At 32.9% G+C, this 19,540-nt stretch overlaps 3 protein-coding genes across 6 annotated transcripts; 1 reads left to right on the top strand and 2 right to left on the bottom strand.

Moving 5' to 3' along the window:
- Positions 1 to 3,355: 3,355 nt before the first annotated feature.
- On the bottom strand, positions 3,356 to 9,112 carry LOC109857099 (serine/arginine repetitive matrix protein 1-like). Of its 3 annotated transcripts, XM_020433077.1 has the most exons (8): positions 8,848 to 9,112; positions 8,265 to 8,519; positions 7,980 to 8,109; positions 5,832 to 7,896; positions 5,097 to 5,155; positions 4,925 to 4,993; positions 4,537 to 4,649; positions 3,356 to 3,738 (listed from the first exon to the last, which is right to left on the bottom strand). In XM_020433077.1, the coding sequence occupies exons 1-8, from the start codon at positions 8,863 to 8,865 to the stop codon at positions 3,733 to 3,735; spliced, it is 2,715 nt and encodes a 904-aa protein (XP_020288666.1). In that variant the 5' UTR covers positions 8,866 to 9,112; the 3' UTR covers positions 3,356 to 3,732. The 3 variants fall into 3 exon arrangements, with proteins under 3 accessions (XP_020288666.1, XP_020288664.1, XP_020288665.1); XM_020433075.1 differs by having other exon boundaries at positions 3,356 to 4,649; XM_020433076.1 differs by having other exon boundaries at positions 3,356 to 4,649; positions 8,265 to 8,498.
- A 285-nt stretch (positions 9,113 to 9,397) lies between these two features.
- LOC109857097 (merlin) lies at positions 9,398 to 13,809 on the top strand. Of its 2 annotated transcripts, XM_020433073.1 has the most exons (9): positions 9,400 to 9,894; positions 9,980 to 10,109; positions 10,180 to 10,385; positions 10,609 to 10,836; positions 10,967 to 11,176; positions 11,279 to 11,385; positions 12,181 to 12,310; positions 12,506 to 12,841; positions 12,975 to 13,809. In XM_020433073.1, the coding sequence occupies exons 1-9, from the start codon at positions 9,808 to 9,810 to the stop codon at positions 13,350 to 13,352; spliced, it is 1,812 nt and encodes a 603-aa protein (XP_020288662.1). In that variant the 5' UTR covers positions 9,400 to 9,807; the 3' UTR covers positions 13,353 to 13,809. The 2 variants fall into 2 exon arrangements, with proteins under 2 accessions (XP_020288661.1, XP_020288662.1); XM_020433072.1 differs by having other exon boundaries at positions 9,398 to 9,894; positions 10,967 to 11,385.
- Positions 13,810 to 16,748: 2,939 nt separating this feature from the next.
- Positions 16,749 to 18,632, bottom strand: LOC109857095 (peroxisome assembly protein 12). Its single transcript, XM_020433070.1, has 6 exons — positions 18,506 to 18,632; positions 18,243 to 18,351; positions 17,923 to 18,122; positions 17,487 to 17,855; positions 17,193 to 17,278; positions 16,749 to 16,956 (listed from the first exon to the last, which is right to left on the bottom strand). Exons 1-6 carry the CDS (start codon positions 18,623 to 18,625, stop codon positions 16,845 to 16,847), a joined length of 996 nt encoding a protein of 331 aa, XP_020288659.1. The 5' UTR covers positions 18,626 to 18,632; the 3' UTR covers positions 16,749 to 16,844.
- Positions 18,633 to 19,540: the final 908 nt, after the last annotated feature.

Here is a 19,540-nt window from a genome sequence, read left to right as displayed (position 1 = left end):
TACTAGAGCGAGCTCTCACGAACGTTCGCTCACGTTCGCGTCTGCGCCTGCATCTACATACTACGTATTACGTACGTGCGAACAATAGTTGTACAGTTTCTGATAAATTTTAAATCGATTTGCGGCCTTTAAATACTTTTTTTCGATTTTGAAGTTTTAAAACTGGCACAGTATCTTGAAAAAACCACAGTTCTACATACGTTGCCATTCTAGTTGCAGCTTTTGGCGCTACGTACAGAGTGTCTCAAACCTGTCAACCGAACAATCTCCGTCACTTCGTCAAATGCAGAATAGATTTAAGAGAGTACTGGAATCGTGTGTGTGACTGTTATTATCGACATAAGTGACATCAATTCTTGTACGTTAAAGAAACAAAAATAAACATATGTAAAAAGATCAGGTTGTGAGGAGATCTAAACGCAGTTGGTTTAGATTTTTTGTCTAATGTATATTTTTCCAAATTGTAGTCTCATTTTTTATCTCTCTTTCTCTCTCTCTGTCTGTTCTTTTTCACGTATTAAATCTTGAACTTTACCTGTGCAGTGCAATATTACAGTCGAGATAATATCTGCAAAAAAAAGTACTCTTTTAAAAATCTATCTAAAATTGAGATCTCTAACAGAGATTCTTTTGATTATTTTCTTTTATTGTAGAATTCTCTTATTTTTGTTTACTCATATTTCTTTACAAGTTTATCTTTACCATAAAGTTAAGGAATCACGCACAGAATAAATTATACATACGACGTTTGTAATCGATTCTAATTGATGCAAAACTAACTTGAAAGAAAGAGAAACTTTTCATAAAATGCAATATCATTTATTTGTTGTTTTTTCAGTCGATGTCACATAAATGACCTATAACGGTTTGTACATATCAAACTGGTTAAAATAATAACTTGAGTTACAAGAAGATATTTCATGTGAATGCTTACAATGGTTAAGTGTCAATAGACTAATAGGTGTTTTCAATATGGAAAGAAATATAACTCGTTGTTAAGTAGCTGAAAAAATATTTTATTCTGTATTTTTCTGAAATAAAAGATCTTGTTAATTTTAAGTTGCGAAGTAAGCCTCATCGATCTTACTTCGCTATTATTTTCAATGTCGCATCATCTAAGTAGAAAATATGCAATATTTTTCTTTCTTTTTGCGAGAAGATATATACGTACACACAAATATACACAGATATATAAATATAAGTACATTCGTACATAACATGATAGTTCGCGCGGCAAATTACAGATGGTCTTAAACATCTTAATAATAGATAGAAAAGCCGAATTAACACACATCAAAAGTGTAATATTCAACTATAAAATATATAATGTATAAAATAAATTTAAAACGATGATAAAAAGTAACATAGAATTGTAAAAACATATTTTTCGGATATTAAAAAACCAAGTAATAACATAATAATTGCAACTTTAGTTTTGTGTGGTTACAATCTAAAGTTACAAATAATTAGTAAAAAATAAAAAATAATTAGTATACAACATTAGCACACAAGCCTTACTATTCAGATTTTTTAATATTGTTAAATGCAACTTTATAAATTACTTCCATCTGTATTTTTACCATCATGACAAAAAATTAAACTAATAAATTAAATACTCAGTAACAGTCAGAACCGCGACAAAATCGTGGTTATATCACAGAATAACACAGAAGTTAAATAAAAAAAATACAGTTTTCATCAGAGATTAAAATATTCTCCTTTTTAATTTTATTACTAATATTGTGTTTATTAAATTTGAAAGACGCTATGTTTAACTATCTATGTTATTCTACAATAATCAAAATGCGTACAATAAAAGGGAAATTGTAAAACTCCCTCCAAATATCACACTAAATTTTTGCACCGGTTGTGGTTTGTAATCTCTTTTCAGTCTCTTTTTTTTGTATTTCTAGTTATATCTATTACGCAATCTTTAGTTGATATCAGAAGACACAAATGCGCGGATGTGTAAATAAAACGACATGATAAAAAAAACATCGTTTTTAGCAGACGCGTTTACTATCGATTAAGCGTTTTAAAAGAACACGATATAACTTGATACATATATTTATATACATAGTCCTAAGCTTTTAATCAAGCAGAATAAAGGCACGCATGTAGTTATTGATAATATCACGTGTGTGCGTGCGCGCGCGTGTTTGTGTGTGTGTGTGTGCGCGCGCGCGCATATATATATATATATAAGATATATATATATATATATGTATACACACATATTATATATACACATTCATGTACGTTTATACATACATGTATGTATGTATTCATACGTAAACATTAGACTTAAACTTTAGGTTTTCTGCCATTAAACGTAGTAACATCTTCATATGTGGAAGAAGATTGTTATAAATGTAATATTTTAGTCTTTATTGAGACATAAAAGCACAACGTTTTACACTTTCATAGATACTATGAGATATTCAGCTCGCAGTATACGAACATTATTCCTGAAGATTGTTATGTACACAAGCTGTACAACAGCCCAAAACTTTTCACACACATTGGTTATGTACATATTACTTCAATAACTATGTATGTTATATGCCAATATGGAAAGATATCTAATTAAAAATATAAATGAGTACATGTCGTTCTAAGATTGATACAATTATATGTATAATGTGTTACGTTAAAAAAAAATATAGTTGCACTCTTTTTTTTAAAGTGCAATAAGAAAAATAAGTTAATGTTATACTTGTGAAAAAATGCACATTTAAAATAGAGAATAACAAAAGTGACAATATCATCGCGTTAACTATTTAATACACGATTTTCTAATTCCTTTTCCTTTTACTTGCAAAGAACGGACATACACAATACAATATAGTATCGTACTATCGTATATAAAACAGAGAGAGAGACTATTATCAGTTTGTAAAATATCACTAGCTCAGATCTCCAAAAATTGACATTTTGCTTCTGGAAAAAAAAAATAATTTCTTGCACGTAGAAAATAAATATTAACAAAGTTATTATTAACTGCTTATTTTGCTGCTAAAATGTACTTTGTACAAGATATTTGGTGCCGCATTACTGTTAAATGTAAATTTGTACACGATAAATTATATATATATATATATNGTATGTATGTATGTATGTATGTATGTATGTATGTATGTATGTATGTATGTATGTATGTATGTATGTATGTATGTGTGTGTGTGTGTGTGTGTGCGTGTGTGCGCGCGCGCGCGCGTGTGTACTACACATTCTCTTATTAATATAGATTTTGATCGATTAAGCACTATATACATTTAAAATATTTCTATTAAGTTTTTACCGTCTTTTTTATATAAAATATGCTTTAGGTATTTTGCAAAAGGTAACTTTGGGATTAGTAATGATTTTTGTTTATTAAAGTGAGCGATCAAAGTAACTTATACACATATTCTTCAACACAACAAGTAATCTAATATAATCACACCTAGTTTAAAGTTTTCCTAAATGACGATCTTAACGATAATTAATTGAGTTTACATTTTATTTCGCAAAATAAATTGAAATTTGAATATGCTATTCTCTAATATTATTAAAGTTATTGTACTTTTTATATCTCAAAAAAAAAGAAGTGTGTCTTATGTGTTTAACAAACGACAATAACTATTTAACGTGCGCATCTTCCTTACGTGTTGATAAGATAACGAGCGGTACAAGATGAATCGCTATTCTCTCTTCGTACAAATATGCAATTGGATGAACGCGGATTTTTTTTTATTCCTAAACAAAAAAAAGAGATCACCTTTATTTTCTACTGGACCGAATTCTTCAGAATTACGCGGTGGTGAACGGCGACCAAGAAAATATTTCGTGACATATTCTGCATTATTAATGGTTTTTTTTTTTTTTGAATCTTTAGTACCGATATATCAAAATTCATATATCGATTTCACAAAAAGACATATTCTCTATTTCCTCGCTACAATTTATTACAAGTTACATTCCTATATACTGTATTTATATAACGTTCTTGTATTAGCGAAAGGCACAGACTATTGTTTCATATCGTTTATACACAAGTTTATATCATTCCTCTCTGTAGGTAAATTATTTTCACGATATCTTACTCGTGCATAACTTTCAATGAAAAACTTTATATCTATTATAAACGTAAGTTTTAGGGAACTGCGTGATATTTTGTCACGAATAAACAATCGTTATGTATAAACAGAGTACGATAATAAAAAGGGATCGATCGATTGTTCAATTGCATCAAATTGCACCATCAAGTCACAAAAGTATGAATTATAGAATAACATATAGAACGATATAGATCGAAGATTGTTTACTATTTTTCTTGGTTTTGTTTTGCGCTCGATAAAAGTAGTTGATAAAAGTACGAATAATATTTGAAAATATCTTTCGTGTACTTGGCAATATCGTAAGATAACGATCAAATCGAGAGAGTCGGGCAAAAATTATCATATGCTACTTATAAAGTAATTGTAAAAACATAAAATTCATTGCTTACAAAATGCGTTCAGGATCTTTTAGAGACAAATGATTTTTGTGTTTTACCTTACGACCCTGTCTTTTGGATGGTTTACGAGTGACCTTGGACTCTCTGGATTCTTGTTTATTGAGACCCAGTCTGAAGCGCACAGGTACCTTTGAGTCAACAGTGCTTTCATCTGTAAATAATACGTACGAATATAATTATGTTTACGTTTGGAACCAGCGTCAGTAGCGTCGTTCAGTCTTTCGATGTTGCAATAGTTGTTTTTTGTTTTTCGAAAGTGTCTACGAAACACATGTATCTACGTACAAATTAACATAAATAAAACAATTAAGTAAAAAATTAAGCATAAAATAATATTATAAAAGGAAAAACACAGTTGAACATACACAACTAATATGGCAAAATATGTGATGTAACATATAATAATATCATGTAATATACAATTACCACCAGAATCGTGTAATTCGGGAAGTGATCGATGCAATACGGTAACCCGTCTGACTTCTTTTTGATTAGCTACAACAAAATAAACATTTGTTATTGGAAATTAAATTCTAAAAAAAAGAAAATATATTTATCAAACTATAGAGTATTGATGCTTGACACGTTTAAAACTTACATTTGTCATCAGTGTTTATGACATGTCTCTGATTAGCTTTTGCGTTATTTTTTACAACTCTGCAATAAGAAACGCGAAACGAAATAAGTAAACACAGTGTTGAGAGAAAAGAGAAAGACTATACCGATATAAATTATCTAATAATAATTTTTTACAAAAGACAATAGGAGCTATCTCACAAATTTCTATTGTAAATAAAATTTGTTTAATATAAAATTTCACATACGTTTCCTATTTCGATCTCTAATCGGCAGATTGGATCGGCGTTATGCGCCTGTTTTAACAATTGAAATTTTTTCATTTTATTTTACTGACCACTTTTACAATCTGGACTTTCCGTACTGTTTATTCAAACGATTACGTGTACGTGATCATTTGGAGTGCAATTTTCACGCGCGCGACACAAAACGATCCCAACTGCACTCGAATAAATTAAAAGCGTGACTTTAGATCAGATCTATTTCAGCGCAACACAAGTTTTTACTTACAAATTATATGATTGTATATTTTGCGAGCGTTAGAGATTTGTAATTCTGTCTTGTCGGATAATCATTTTGTACGAATTGAAAAGAATCCAACCAAGAAGGTGAAAATGTACGTGAAATTTTACATTAAACAATAATCAATATCACACTAAGACAACTTGTAAACTTCTGTTGTCTTTTCTAAGAAATTATTAAAAATTTAATTTATTACAACTATATTCAATTGATTTCATTAAAATATTTTACTTACTCATTAACGACGCCTTTGAAAGCCGACTGCAATAATCTAGCGGATTGCATCGGCACTGTTCTATTCAATCTCTCTGCACGTCTTCTGCTAAGCTCCGCTCGTAAGTCTCCTTCTTCCTCCACCGCTATGTCTTCGAATACTTCCATATTCTCCTCGGACACCATTTCCTTACGTTTCTTACACTTTTTATCTTTTCCAATACGTTCGGAAAGAGGTAGCTCGTTTTTCAATTTTCCAACTTGATATAATTCTTTGTCGTGTTTTCTCTTTTTCTTTTCCTTTTCCATAGGTTTTTTTGGCTCTATGTCTATGCGTGTATTAACAGCACTCGGCGATGTGTTTTCCGCTCCCTCAAACTCCTCGAATTCGTAAGCATTCTCTGAGAATACATTTGTTTCCTTTACGTCATATTCCTCCAGAGATTTGCTGCCAGCTTTTCTCACTCCACTTAATTGAACTTCTGTTTCGAGAGAAGACTCCGCTTTTGTATTCGTGACAACTTTCTTGGAGAGTTTAATCTTTTTGTTAGCATGTATAAGGTCGATAGGCCGTGTAGATTCAAACTTTTTTTTTCTTGCCTCTCGCACAGGATCATTGATCGCGTCAACGGATTCCTTTGCTATTTCCGTCGTCGTCGTCGCCGTTGTTGTTGGTGTTGTTGTTGTTATTGTTGTTGTTATTGTTGTTGTTGTTGTTGTTGATGTCGTCGTCGTCATCGTCGTCGTTGTCGTCGTCGTCGTCGTCGTCGACGGTCTTTCGTATACCTCATCCTTCTGCTTTGTCTTCACTCTGGAGATTTCTAGCGGCGCTGTGTCTTTAAAAGCAGGAGACGAGTCTCTCGCATGTCCGTCTCGATTGTCCAGATTGACGGAACTTGAACCTTGCTTTCTGGGCAATTCTTTAGGCGACCATCTCGGAGATCGTCTCCGTCGAGGCGAAAGACGAGAAGGCGAGCGTTTTGGTGACGACCATGGTGATCTGTGCGGTGATCTCCCGCGTGGCGGTGTTCTACGCGGCGATCCTTTCGGCGATCGCAAGCGGGACACGTCTCTTCGAGGAGACGAACCGAGAGATCTAGATCTAGATCGCAATCGACGAGGTGACAGTCTTCTCGGAGACGGTCTGGGAGACTTGGATTTGGACGATCTGAGTGGAGAGTACCTGAGTGATGGCGATCTAGAGCGCGATATCTTGGGCGAGCACGACCTCGGTGATTTTGATCGTCTCGGCGACCGCGATCTGTGCAACCGGGGCGATCTGGAACGCGACAAAAACCTAGGCGATCTACCTCTCGGTGACAACTTTCTGAGTGGTGATTTCTTCGTTCTGTTCGGAGATCGACGTGGCGAAGGCCTAGGTGATAATCTAGGTCTGGGTGAATATCGCGATAACGGCGATCTTCGAGGTGATGATCTATATCTCGTCGATTCCCGCGGTGATTTCTTTTGCTGCCTTATGGGGGATCTCCTGGGCGATCTTCTCGGTGATTTCTTTCGTGATCGTGATCTTGGTGATAAAGACTTGCGTTTTTGACCACCTCGGTTTGTTACATGCGGAGAAATTGATCTCCTGTCGTTCTTGCCACTTGTGATTAAAAGCGAGGAAATACTCGTATTATTTCTCTCTTTTTTGACCAAGCTTTCATCTGATCTCGTAGTCCTTTGATCGAGAATTTTGTTTCCTTCGTCGCTTTTTATTGTCTCTTTGTTTTCATTTTTACTCAATTTCTTCTCTCTTTTTTCTGATGACTTATTTCCATCGTTCATTTCTTTCTCCATCTCGTCCATTAAACGTTCTAAACTGTCCTCCTCCTCGAGATCAGCCATTAAAATTATATCATCGTCATCATCGTCGTTGTTAGAGTCTTCTTCCTTTTGATCATCTCCATTTTTTTGCAGATTTTCCGTAGATTCTTCCTGCCTTATTTGTTCTAAAAATTCTTGCTGTTTTTCATCTGCTACAGATGATTCTGTTTTCGAAGAGGTTATAATAGTTTTTGCTTCTTTTGTATCTTCCTCTTCGGAAGCACTTCCATTGTCTTTGAAACGACAGAATTTGGATGTTTCTAAAACATTTGATTGTTAAAAAATAGACACAATCATCAAGAATAAAGTGCAATTGTTTTGTCTAGAAGTACGATAAATCTACCTTGATCCTGAGGATAAGATTCAGCCTGTTCAATAGGATACATTGGTTGGGCCTGTTGAAGCGGAGAAGGCTCATCTACTGGTACTATTGCTATCAAGTTTGGATTACGAGGACTTGGATAATAAACATTCTGCAAATATAAAACATAGATAGATAAACTGTGAGAATGTTGCGTAACAATTTATTGTAAAAATTATATACTTTGCTTAGTATGTTTTTCTAGAAAAATAATATATATATATATATATATATAATATTAATAATAAAATAATAATAAAAACTTACGCCATTTTGTCTTTGTTGTGCCCTATTGTAATACATATTTTTCTTTGTAGGCCGTTGATTTTTATATCGAGGAAAACAAGAATGAGTAGTTTGCGGTAAAACTTTCTGCATTTGTAATACTACCAATTTTTTTTGTGAGGTGTCTTTCTTTGTTCCCATTCCCATTGTCTTGAGGGCAGCCAGTCTCAGTTTTTCCACATCGTCGTCATCCTCTTCTTCAATTTTGATTTTTGGCTGTTGAGAAATCACGACCATCTGATAAAAAGTAATTTTTTAACCAAGAATATAAATTTTCAATTCAAACAGAGTCAAGCTTTCGTCGCACTGATTGTTCCGCATATTGATACGAGTCTTCGCTTCAAAGGCACTAATCATCTCGAAATGTGTAAATAATCGAATCGTACATTATTTAGTAATTATCCGTTTCAAGCAGTTACAGGCGCAAATCCAATTTGAGGTTGTTTCGGATACTTTCAAAGTCCATTGTAGTCGAAGGTTTTTATACTGACGAGCAAATGTATCGTAACGAAAGAGTGATAATACGTGATATACTCATTGTGCATTCGTTCTAGGAGCAACTTACCTTTTGGCGACGATCCATCTTATTCTGATCACTCGGAAGAATCGTATTCCACCGCGACGATCGAGGTCTGGCACGTTATACAAATGTTTTTTTTTTTACAAATGCACGTGAATATCTCACAAATTATATGCAGTGAGGAGCCGCATTATACCGCGAGACAGTACATTTCTCCTAGATCAATCATCTCTCTCAAAATGAATCGCAGACACTTATTAAAAGCGATCAACTCGTACACCGCGAACTCTGTCACAAGCCACATAAATAAAAATGGCTTTATGGCCGTAAACTACAAAGATGTATACAAGAGGCACACGCAAGTAGGGCAGACCGAAACGTCGGAACGGAAGAAAGTATGGGGCGGGAGATCAACCAATCGCAATAAGAGACGAGCAAGATTTCGTTCCGAATTCCCGCAGGGAATTACATGAGATTCCCGTGTTTTGGCTAGGGATTTTTTAGATCGCAGGTTGTCGCTTTTTTCAAATCTCGTAATTTGTTGATATTTGAAAAGGGCCGCCAATCTAAGCGAAAGACGGCGTACATATGTGTTTGTGTGTTTGTATTGGTTCGATCCGTATGTGTATATAATAGCGTAATTTGCGAAAATAACAAATGGACGATCGCGTACATATGAAATTAACGAGGCAAACAGGATGTGATTGCATAAACACGCGCGCAAAGAAATAGTAGATTTTCGGTCAAGTTTGGCGTCAGTGAAATTCCATATTTTGTCGTGTGTCGACAGAGTACTCCAAGATAGATATGTGAGGTTATTTGTCTCGCTTGGGTCGTCGTGGTCGTTGTCTCTCTTAACGGATACGTCGCAAGAATGTGATACGCCGAGATATTTTTTGATAACCAGCGTAAATCGCATTGTTCGTTGTGTTCCGTTCAGCGTTGCGACAGCGATCGTATCGACTTTTGCGATGCTAATAAATAAATACGGTGTAAAATAAGATAATGTCACCTTTTCGGAGAAAAAAATCTAGGAAATCCTTCCCTGTGAAAGTCTGCACTCTAGATGCGGAACTCGAATTTAATCTCGAGGTTGGTAAAAATAGTTTTTCTGCTGCTTTGTATAGTTTTACGCATATCTCTTAAAAAAATATAAATTCAAATTCAATTTAAACAGTGGAGATCAACAGGCAGAGATTTGTTTGACTTGGTGTGTCGCACAATAGGATTGAGGGAAACTTGGTATTTTGGACTTCAGTATGAAGACGCAAAGGGTTTTATCTCTTGGTTAAAACTTGATAAAAAAGGTGAGTATAATAATAAATATTAGATAGCTTAGGTTGAATTTATTTGTTGACAATGCTGAATCGATTGTAGTTCAGGATCAAGGTATCTCACAACAACCAACCACATCTTTCATGTTCCTGGCAAAATTTTATCCTGAGGATGTGGCTGAAGAACTCGTGCAAGAAGTTACTCAGCATCTGTTTTTTTTGCAAGTAAAACAAGCTATTTTAGCTATGGACATTTATTGTCCACCTGAAGCTTCTGTGTTGCTAGCTTCTTATGCTGTTCAAGCAAAGGTAAATGTGTGTGTCTATTTTGTGTAATTGCATGTTATTCAATATTAATTAAATTTATTGTTGTCTTTTTATATATTAATTGTAGCAAAGTGAATAGTAGTAATTAATTTGTACTGAGTCTTTAATTTTAAAAACTCTGACGAAGATTAAGGTGAATATTACCTAACTTGGAGTTTTTTTCCAATAAGAAGAGAGGTTTCAATTTTGTTTTATTTGTATATAGTATGGTGATTATGATGAAGTTTCATATCGACCTGGAATGCTCGCCAGTGAAGATTTGCTTCCACAGAGAGTTATAGATCAGTATCAAATGACTCCAGAAATGTGGGAAGATAGGATAAAAATTTGGTATGCCGATCATCGTGGTATGTCTCGAGACGAAGCGGAAATGGAGTATCTGAAGATTGCTCAGGATCTTGATATGTATGGTGTAAACTATTTTCCTATTAGTGTGAGTGTTGGAAACAGCAAGAATCTAGTGATAGTTTATCTTTTTTAAAAAAAAGTTGCGTTATTTAAAAGTTGTCGTTGTGAAAACTATCTTGTAAAAAAAAAACTTAACGCTTAATTTTATATTACAGAATAAGAAGGAGACAAATCTTTGGCTTGGAGTGACGTCGTTAGGATTGAATATTTACGAAAAGGAGAATAAATTAGCACCGAAGACTACATTTACATGGTCAGAGATACGTCATATTAGCTTCGACGACAAAAAGTTCATAATTAAAACCGTGGAGAAGACATCACCGAACTTCGTGTTCTTCTCGCAGAAAGTTCGCATGAATAAACTGGTAAAGAAACAGTCAGATGTTGGCAGCTGGGTGAAGGGTTTGATAGCTTTAGGATTCGACGAACATAATAGTGACAAAGCTGCTCACGTGTTATTTGTTAAGATCCTGGACCTGTGTATTGGCAACCACGATTTGTTCATGAGGCGACGAAAACCAGACTCCATGGAGGTTCAGCAGATGAAAGCGCAGGCCAAAGAAGAAAAATCCAGGCAAGTAAAAAAATATTCCTTTGTAAAAAGATCTCTTATATCTGAGATATTTTGTGTCTAAATTGAGAATGCTTTGATTGATTCTTATTTGTTTAACTAGTTTTAATTAATACAAATATTATTATGTGTGAGTTGACATCATTTAGTTTTATATTGTATGCTTTATAAATCCAGTTAACTACAAATATGTAATTAGTATATTAGTAATAATGTTAAATTCTAATATAACATGATTTGCTTAAATTAATGATGTAATATTAGATTTTTATTTTACTATTAATAACGTAAAAGTTGAAGTGGTTTAATAAGTATAGATTTTCCTACATTACACAGACTCCTAAATTGAATGATTACTCGAAGTCTCTCAAACAGAGAAAAATGGTCGTTACCATGTGGTTTTCGTATTATTGTTTCCTCAATCACATAATTACAATTCTAACAAAATGTACTACCATTTTGTCAATTTTATAGGAGAAGTGACATTTTTTAAACATGTTTTAGACAAGATCCTCTCTTATAACATTTTAAAGGTAATTATTTATTTAATATATATTACGCTCTCTGTCAACACATATCTTTACAAGGTATACTTTATCATCAGTAAATATAAACGTAAATATTGTCTATTATTGTATTGTTATTGTTGTTGTTGGTATTATATTAGAATAATTGAAGTGAGAGAGCATATATATGTATATATTGTCTAATCTGGTAACTAATTTTAAATCGAATCTTATCAATATTTATAGTATAGTATAAAAATTATTTTCTTTAAAATTCTTGTGATATTATTAGGAGGCAAATTGAAAGAAACAAATTAGCACGAGAAAAGCAACTGAGAGAAGCGGCGGAAAGAGAGAAGGCTGCAATGGAGCAACGACTTTTACAATATCAAGAAGAAATACGGCTTGCAAACGAAGCTCTTGTAAGATATCTTAAACAAAGAACAATGCAAAAGTTATAAATACAGCACATGCATTTTATTATTTTGTGAAATAATACATTCTCGTACACGTTATTAGAAAATTTTATATTTTTTGTTGATGATGATTATTATTGTTATCTTGTTTACAAGGATATATTCTCTCACGCCATATTCTAATTATTTTTTATTCTGTAGAGAAGATCTGAAGAGACGGCAGATCTTTTAGCCGAGAAAAGTCGCGTAGCTGAAGAAGAAGCAATGCTTTTGAGTCAGAAAGCGTCAGAAGCCGAACAAGAGATTACGCGTATACGGTTAAACAACATGAAGACTGAAGAAGAGAAAGTCCACTTGGAAAGGAAGACCAGAGAGGCTGAATTGTTAACAGAAAGACTGGTTCAAGAATCGGAACGTAGAGCTGCTGAAGCCGAAAAGTTGAAGGACGAACTATTACGAGCAAGAATCGCCGAGAAAGAAGCTAAGGAGAAATTATTAGAATTTCTTAGTAGAAATACCTACACTACTACAATACCTGTAAGTATGATAATTGTGTGTGTGTGTGTGTATATATATATATATATATAATTAAAATACATATTTTTTATTTTATAAATTATATAACTTTATACGTAACTTTACGACTTTTACGTATCTAATTTTTTGATAGCCTGTGCCAAATATGTTCCCATCGACGCAAGTGCTTCCACCAGACTTGCAAGCGGATCTTCAGACTCTGCAACTAGACGGAGAACACCTATCACCTGACATAACATCTTATGATCTTATCGCCGATGGAGATGTCGATCAACTCTCGATCGAAATCGAAAAGGAAAGAGTCGATTATTGGGAAAAGAGTAAACATTTGCAGGAGCAATTGCGAGAATTGCGTTCCGAAATCGAAGTTTTGAAAGTTGGTGAGAAACAATGCGACTTGGATCAACTGCATGAAGAGCAAGTACGACTCGGTGAGAATAAATATAGCACACTGAAAAAAGTAAAATCTGGATCTACTAAAGCTAGAGTCGCCTTTTTCGAAGAGTTGTAACGTATGTGTGCGTGTGTGTGTATGTGAAGAGAAAGCAGTATTAAAAGACGCGTATTAAATACAGAATTTTTGATTCAATTAAATTAAAAACTAAATAATAAGAAAAAGTTAAATAACGAGAACATGTACTGAAGTCTTCAATAATTCGCTTCTCGAAAGAAAAATAAGCTTTTATCATACGTATTACACTGCTGTAACTGGCGAATAGCTGAACAGTAGTGGTTTCTTTTTTCTTGCAAAGCAAATTAGCGAAGACTTGTATACATATGTATTGTATGTGAGTCTTATAAAATTATTGTTTATATGAACGCGTGTGTATACACATACGTTTACATGAACAAAAATTAAAATTAAGATATTTCATTATACGTACATATCTAGGTTTCAGTAAAAATTGTTTTAAATGTTAATAAGGAGAAATAATCGATTTTATCACTTTATTATTACTATATACACACACACACACACACAAAATTGTATAATGTGCACAAGTGCTAAATATAAATGTGTTCGTTTTTTAATACTAACGCATATAGATTCTTTAAAATTATTTTTTATTAATCTTTTTTTCAAACTTTGTAAATTTACAAGTTCTACAGGAATCAATTTTTAAATAAATTATAGTGCTTGGTAAAAATGACAACAGATATATACATATATAAACATATTTAAATATATAAATATCTATAAAACGTATTTTTATACGTATACTATTTCTTTTTGTGTAATTTCTTTCTCTCTCTCTCTCTCTAAATTTATGTACAGGGTGTCCGACAATTACTTAAAAATCTCTCGTAGGCAGGTAGAAGGAGTAAAACTGAGTCGAAAAGTCTTGAACTATTTTTTTCTATTACATATAATAAAGGAGTAATTATTGAATAAATCAGGCCAATTAGCGCCGACCTTTAGCCGAACGCGTGTCAGTGAACCACAGGCTTGGTGTGTGCGTGAGCGCTCCGCGCGGCTAATAATTACTACTCCTTTATTATATGTAATAGAAAAAAAATGGTTCAGGACTTTTTGACTTTGAGTTTTATTCCTTCTACCTGCCTACGAGAGATTTTTAAGTAATTGTCAGACATCCTGTATATATATTCTAAAGTCGAATTTAATTCATCTGTGATTCATATGTGTATTGTAAATTTAATACCAGTGCAATTTTTTATATTTAGAATTTGTAAACATCTTATCAACAAAAATTATACAATTTCACTTTCAGTTATCAGCCAATTTGCACGTCCATAAGTGTTGTAATGTGTATAGATATTAATCAAAAGTATCTTTTCAATATTGACTTGCAAAAGAGTCTCAATATTTGGATAAACGTAGGAAAGAACGTATAAAACTAAAGTTTTATTTTAGTGAATATACTTTGTTAAATAGAATGTTTATAACTATTCTGAGGTGTTTATAATGTGCTTTCTGTCCTTTGCTAAACTTTTTAGCATATTTATGACATATTTGAATAAATATTAGGTTTAAAAAATAATAAAACATTTATATAGAATTTACAATTTCTTGTATACAAAGCGAACTTGAAATTACTAGAAGCAATTAGACCTGTATTTCTAAGAGAAAAATGTGCCTTATTAATTTTATAATCTATCATAGATAAGATTATGTTTTTGATGGCTTGTGTAGTGTGTATGCGTGCGAGAAATTCTTGTACATATTTAGTTCATTGTCGCGGTTTAAATTATATTAAGAATGTAAAGAATTTTGTATCAGTTAAGACATTTAAATTACAGTTCAACCTCGTTAACTCAAACGTGTTAACTCAAAAATCTCTACAATTTGAATATGTTAATTCCCTACAGAAAACCTTTTTATGTCAAAGAAAAATAGGATAATATCTCCAAGTAGTTATTTTAGTTAGTTATCGTTACGGCTTGAATTATTTGAAAAATAACCTCTATATTGTGAAACGAGTCATTATAATTCAAAGTGTGACTAATAAAATCTCTACAACTCAAAGTAGATCGCGAAAGAGGTTTTACATCGATATTTCTTCTTGCTTTTGTCTTTCTTTTTCCACTCTAATGTATAGTATAGTGTCAAATTTACATTTTGTCTCAATTCTAGGCATTTTTTTTCTAGAACTTGAAACATTTGTATAAATTTGTACAAACCTCAGAAAGTTTATAAAACTTACTTTTTGTTCTTTCATATTCGAGATAGCGAGATTTGACTATATTTTGGAATGTTATTCATTATTTCGTGACTTAGTATATATACGTTTTATTTCATTACACAGGCCCACAAAAAAATGGCCTGAACTCGAAATGGGAAACATGTCTTCTTACGTATCTCGAGGTGCTGAATCCAAATCTGAAGTCAAAATAGGGGGTTTTCTAGATCGATTTTCTTTAAATTGCGTTTAATCATCAGAAAATCCTGGAAACCAGGGAAAAGCATTCAGATAATCTCGTTAGAGTGAACCTTTCGTTGTCAAGTAAACCACATACCCAAGCTCACTACATTGTAGACAGGCGAACAAGTGAGCCTTCTATTTTCAAGTAAACTAGGTACCCCATGCTAGTTACAACCGAAACAGGCGATCGTTAGGGTGGGCCTTTCGTTGTCAAGTAACTTAAGTATCCCAAGCCAGCTATACCGGAAGCAGACGATAAAGTGGGCCTTTTGTCGTCAAGTAAACCAATTAACTCGAACTTTATTTGTGTAAGTAGTTTATGTAATATTTTGCTCGTTTACGTACTTTTTTATCCTCGAAAGATCTGCGTAAAGAATTTCTTTTACGTTTGTTTCTTTTTGGAGTGATGTCTCTCCTCAACTTTTAGCAGAAGTCCGTCATCATATTTATATTCTTGATATCGTCTCTCAATCTCCTTAATATCTTGATGAAATCGTTCACCTTGTTTCCAGGATTTTCTGATGATTAAACGCAATTTAAAGAAGATCGATCTGGGAAACCTATTTTGACTTCAGATTTGGATTCAGCACCTCAAAATACGTAAGAAACCATGTTTCCCATTTCGAGTTCAGACCATTTTTTTTTTGTGGGCCTGTGTTATTATTAGAATTGTAGAAATCTTTTTCTATGCTAAACATGACAAAGCTCTCTTTTTGTCGGAAGAAATATAAGTTTGTAAAACTTGCAATATAAGCACAAATTGCTATAAATAAAATACCTTGCCATTTATCATATTACAAAATCTTGAAAAATAAAATCTGTTATTTTGAGAAATAAAAATCGTTTTTCTTCTTTCTCTCTTTTTCGTACATACATATGTACATATGTACGTACATACACATGTACGTATATATACGCGCGCGCGCGCGCGCGCGCGCACACACACACACACACACACACACACACACACACACACAATATACACAATTTTATTTTACATATATATTCCCAAAATAATTGTTTTGTACCAATTTTCCACATTTTTCGTATTTTATATACATTTTTTTACAGTACTCAAACATATATATATTCTATATATCAAACATATCTAATTTAATATACTAGTCTATATACAAACGTATTAAATCATCTTCTTTGGCAGGATAATGTGTTACGGGACATCTTTTGTTTTTCCGTACTTCCGATAAAATGCAATGATAACAAAATACATAACTAAAAAATTTAATTGCTATTTTACTTTGTCAATTTAAATCAATAACCTGTTTTTATCATCTCCGATTAACTTAATCGGCGATTAATTATCAGTCGTGAGTGGTCCATTCTGCTAAACGATTAATGCGACTGGCAATTCCAATAGAATAATCGGCCGATTAAGTTAATCGGAGACGATGAAAGGGGCGTAAAAATATTTTCCAGTATTAAGAATAATAACACTTGGAACAACTTACCCAGATACCGTAAGTACTGTATGTATATGCTGAGACTTGCAACAAATTGGACAAATTCCTTTGTATTGTTGTGCTACGTTTGATATCTATTTTAAAATAATACAATAATACAATTTCCGTGTATATATAAATATAAATATTTAAAATCTAAGTAAAACTAGAATAAAACTAAAGAGATCAATTTACCAAACTATATAATTTAAAACTACTTGTTTTTCCTTTATTTTTTTTAATAAATGGAAATTATTTATTTCCTAACAATTGCTAAACAGAAAAACTCGGTTTTATTTTTACCTCTGGAGGAGGTGGAGCTGGAAGACTCGTAATATTTGTACCATAATTTTCTTGATTCCACCATGAAACAAACTGTAAGAAGAAGGTTCCTAGTTCAAAAGAACTAGTGATTATTCTTTGAAAAATATCCCATCCATCATTAATAGTAAATGTATTGTATTTTATCTTTCGTAGTAGCTCCGAAATAGTGAGAGCAGACTGTGGATCAGCATACGTCAATGTAACAGATAACAGTCTTAGTAAGGGCAATGGATATACTGACTTTTCAGATATATATAATATGTAATTATATAATTTCAGTATTTCGTATGTTACAAAGATTATTGAGTGCCCCTTAATAATGCATTTACGGAGTAACTTCTGCCTTCTCTGTATCAATAATAGAAAAGTTATATTTCATGTTATATACTTAGAAATACTCATTCCTCAAACTTGCCTCTTTTAATATTCCTTGATTATCTGCTTCTTCAAGTATATATTTTGAACTAAGTTGTTCCAGCTTAGTTTTTAAATATGGAAACGCCACAATTATTATTAATGATAACACTTGTTGTTTATAAGACAACTTTTCTTGGAGTTTAGATTTATGGACTGAAACACGCTTTAGATCATAGAATGTTTCAGAAAATGATGCAGCTGTGTTATGAAAAAACCAGATATAATAAAATATACATTGAAAGTTGCTTTATAACTAGAAGCATATATATTTATATACAAGTAAACAAATATATCAGAAATACTTATTTAAATACTTACAATACTTTTTTAGATAATATCTTTGGATAAATATATTAAAAACTAAGTAGGCTTCATCCGTCCATTGCAAAATATGTCCATATCTTTCAGGATTAAAAGATACAAGAAACTAAAACCAATAACAAGATTTACAAATAAATGACAAATAAATGTAACGGAATCTTATATACATATGTAATTCTGACACAGGCTATAAAATTATAATTGCTATTGCATAAATAATTGTTTAATGTCTAAATATTTAACTATAACTTATTGTGTACCGAAAGAATCTTTTTAAAAGCCTGTTCTAAGGTGGCGGCAAGCGATTCCTGTGCAATAAATTCAAAAATAGAAGGTCTGATATATGTAGTTCCAGTCAAATGAGCACTTTTCTCAGCCATACTTTTTACTTACATAGGAATCGATGGAATGACATCGCTAGTTTGATTTTGGTGTTGTGATTACCGATCCGCTATAATCACAGCTTATTGTTCCTTTTAGCTGAACTTCTTGCACTCTTTATCTTTTTTCCTTTTCTCTTCAATAGGAAGAAAAAAAGAAAACACGAACTGTGCAAGTTAAATTAAAAAGAACCAGCCTAAAAACTTAATTAATTCAACCAATTACAAGCTAATACTAGCTAGACACATTAGCTAGAATAGTGAGTTATGATTGGTTGGTTTGCTTGGAAACTTGTGATTACTACGGAATGTGTTGATGTTGATATTTTATAAAGAGCCGTCTACAATGGAGAGTTGTAGGCCGTAATAGTAAGAAATTGACCAATCACAGGCAAAGTACAGAAGAATAATCGATTGTGATTTGTCAGTTTCTTACTGTTACAGTCTAAAACTCTCCATTGTAGACGACCCTTAAGAAAGGAACACATTATAGATTATAGGTGCGTTCGTTTTAAGCGCTTACGCGCTGTAAACAACAGTCTATCTTTGTTCTACATTTAAAGACAATAAAGACGGACTGATGCTTAAAGCGCATAAACGTCCAAAGCAAACGCACTTGTTGCTGCTGCTTTTCTTTTAGGCTCCTCATGCAGACACTGGCATTTTGACACCAAGCGTTGATTGGTGAAAAGCGAGTGATGAGGATAAATGGCAACCCTCACAATCCGCTTTTCACCGATCAACGCTCGGTGTCAAAGCGCCAATGTCTGCATAAGGATTCAGCCCACGAAGTAAGAGCAAGGAGATCGAATTTGACAGCGCGCGAATGGAAAAAGTGGTTTTTACGGTTCATTGGGAGGGAATCCGCTCAAGGAAATAGGTTTTTAGGGTTGGACGCCATTTGCAAAACTGTGC

The sequence above is a fragment of the Pseudomyrmex gracilis genome, unplaced genomic scaffold, assembly GCF_002006095.1.
Source record: "Pseudomyrmex gracilis isolate BER0280 unplaced genomic scaffold, ASM200609v1 scaffold_143, whole genome shotgun sequence".
NCBI lineage: Eukaryota > Metazoa > Arthropoda > Insecta > Hymenoptera > Formicidae > Pseudomyrmex > Pseudomyrmex gracilis.
This window is presented reverse-complemented; position numbering and strand designations above follow the sequence as displayed.

Excerpts from the sequence above, each read along its gene's own strand:
- LOC109857097 (XM_020433072.1), top strand. The coding sequence starts at position 9,808 with ATGTCACCTTTTCGGAGAAAAAAATCTAGGAAATCCTTCCCTGTGAAA. Across the intron at positions 9,895-9,979 it reads AACTCGAATTTAATCTCGAG|TGGAGATCAACAGGCAGAGA; the intron begins GTTGGTAAAAAT and ends CAATTTAAACAG. Across the intron at positions 11,386-12,180 it reads GCCAAAGAAGAAAAATCCAG|GAGGCAAATTGAAAGAAACA; the intron begins GCAAGTAAAAAA and ends TGATATTATTAG.
- LOC109857095 (XM_020433070.1), bottom strand. The coding sequence starts at position 18,625 with ATGGCTGAGAAAAGTGCTCATTTGACTGGAACTACATATATCAGACCT. Across the intron at positions 17,856-17,922 it reads ATCAAGGAATATTAAAAGAG|AGAAGGCAGAAGTTACTCCG; the intron begins GCAAGTTTGAGG and ends TTATTGATACAG. Across the intron at positions 16,957-17,192 it reads ACAGTACTTACGGTATCTGG|TTATGTATTTTGTTATCATT; the intron begins GTAAGTTGTTCC and ends TAAATTTTTTAG.
- LOC109857099 (XM_020433075.1), bottom strand. Across the intron at positions 7,897-7,979 it reads ATCTTATCCTCAGGATCAAG|AAACATCCAAATTCTGTCGT; the intron begins GTAGATTTATCG and ends CAAATGTTTTAG. Across the intron at positions 4,994-5,096 it reads CATAAACACTGATGACAAAT|CTAATCAAAAAGAAGTCAGA; the intron begins GTAAGTTTTAAA and ends ATTTTGTTGTAG.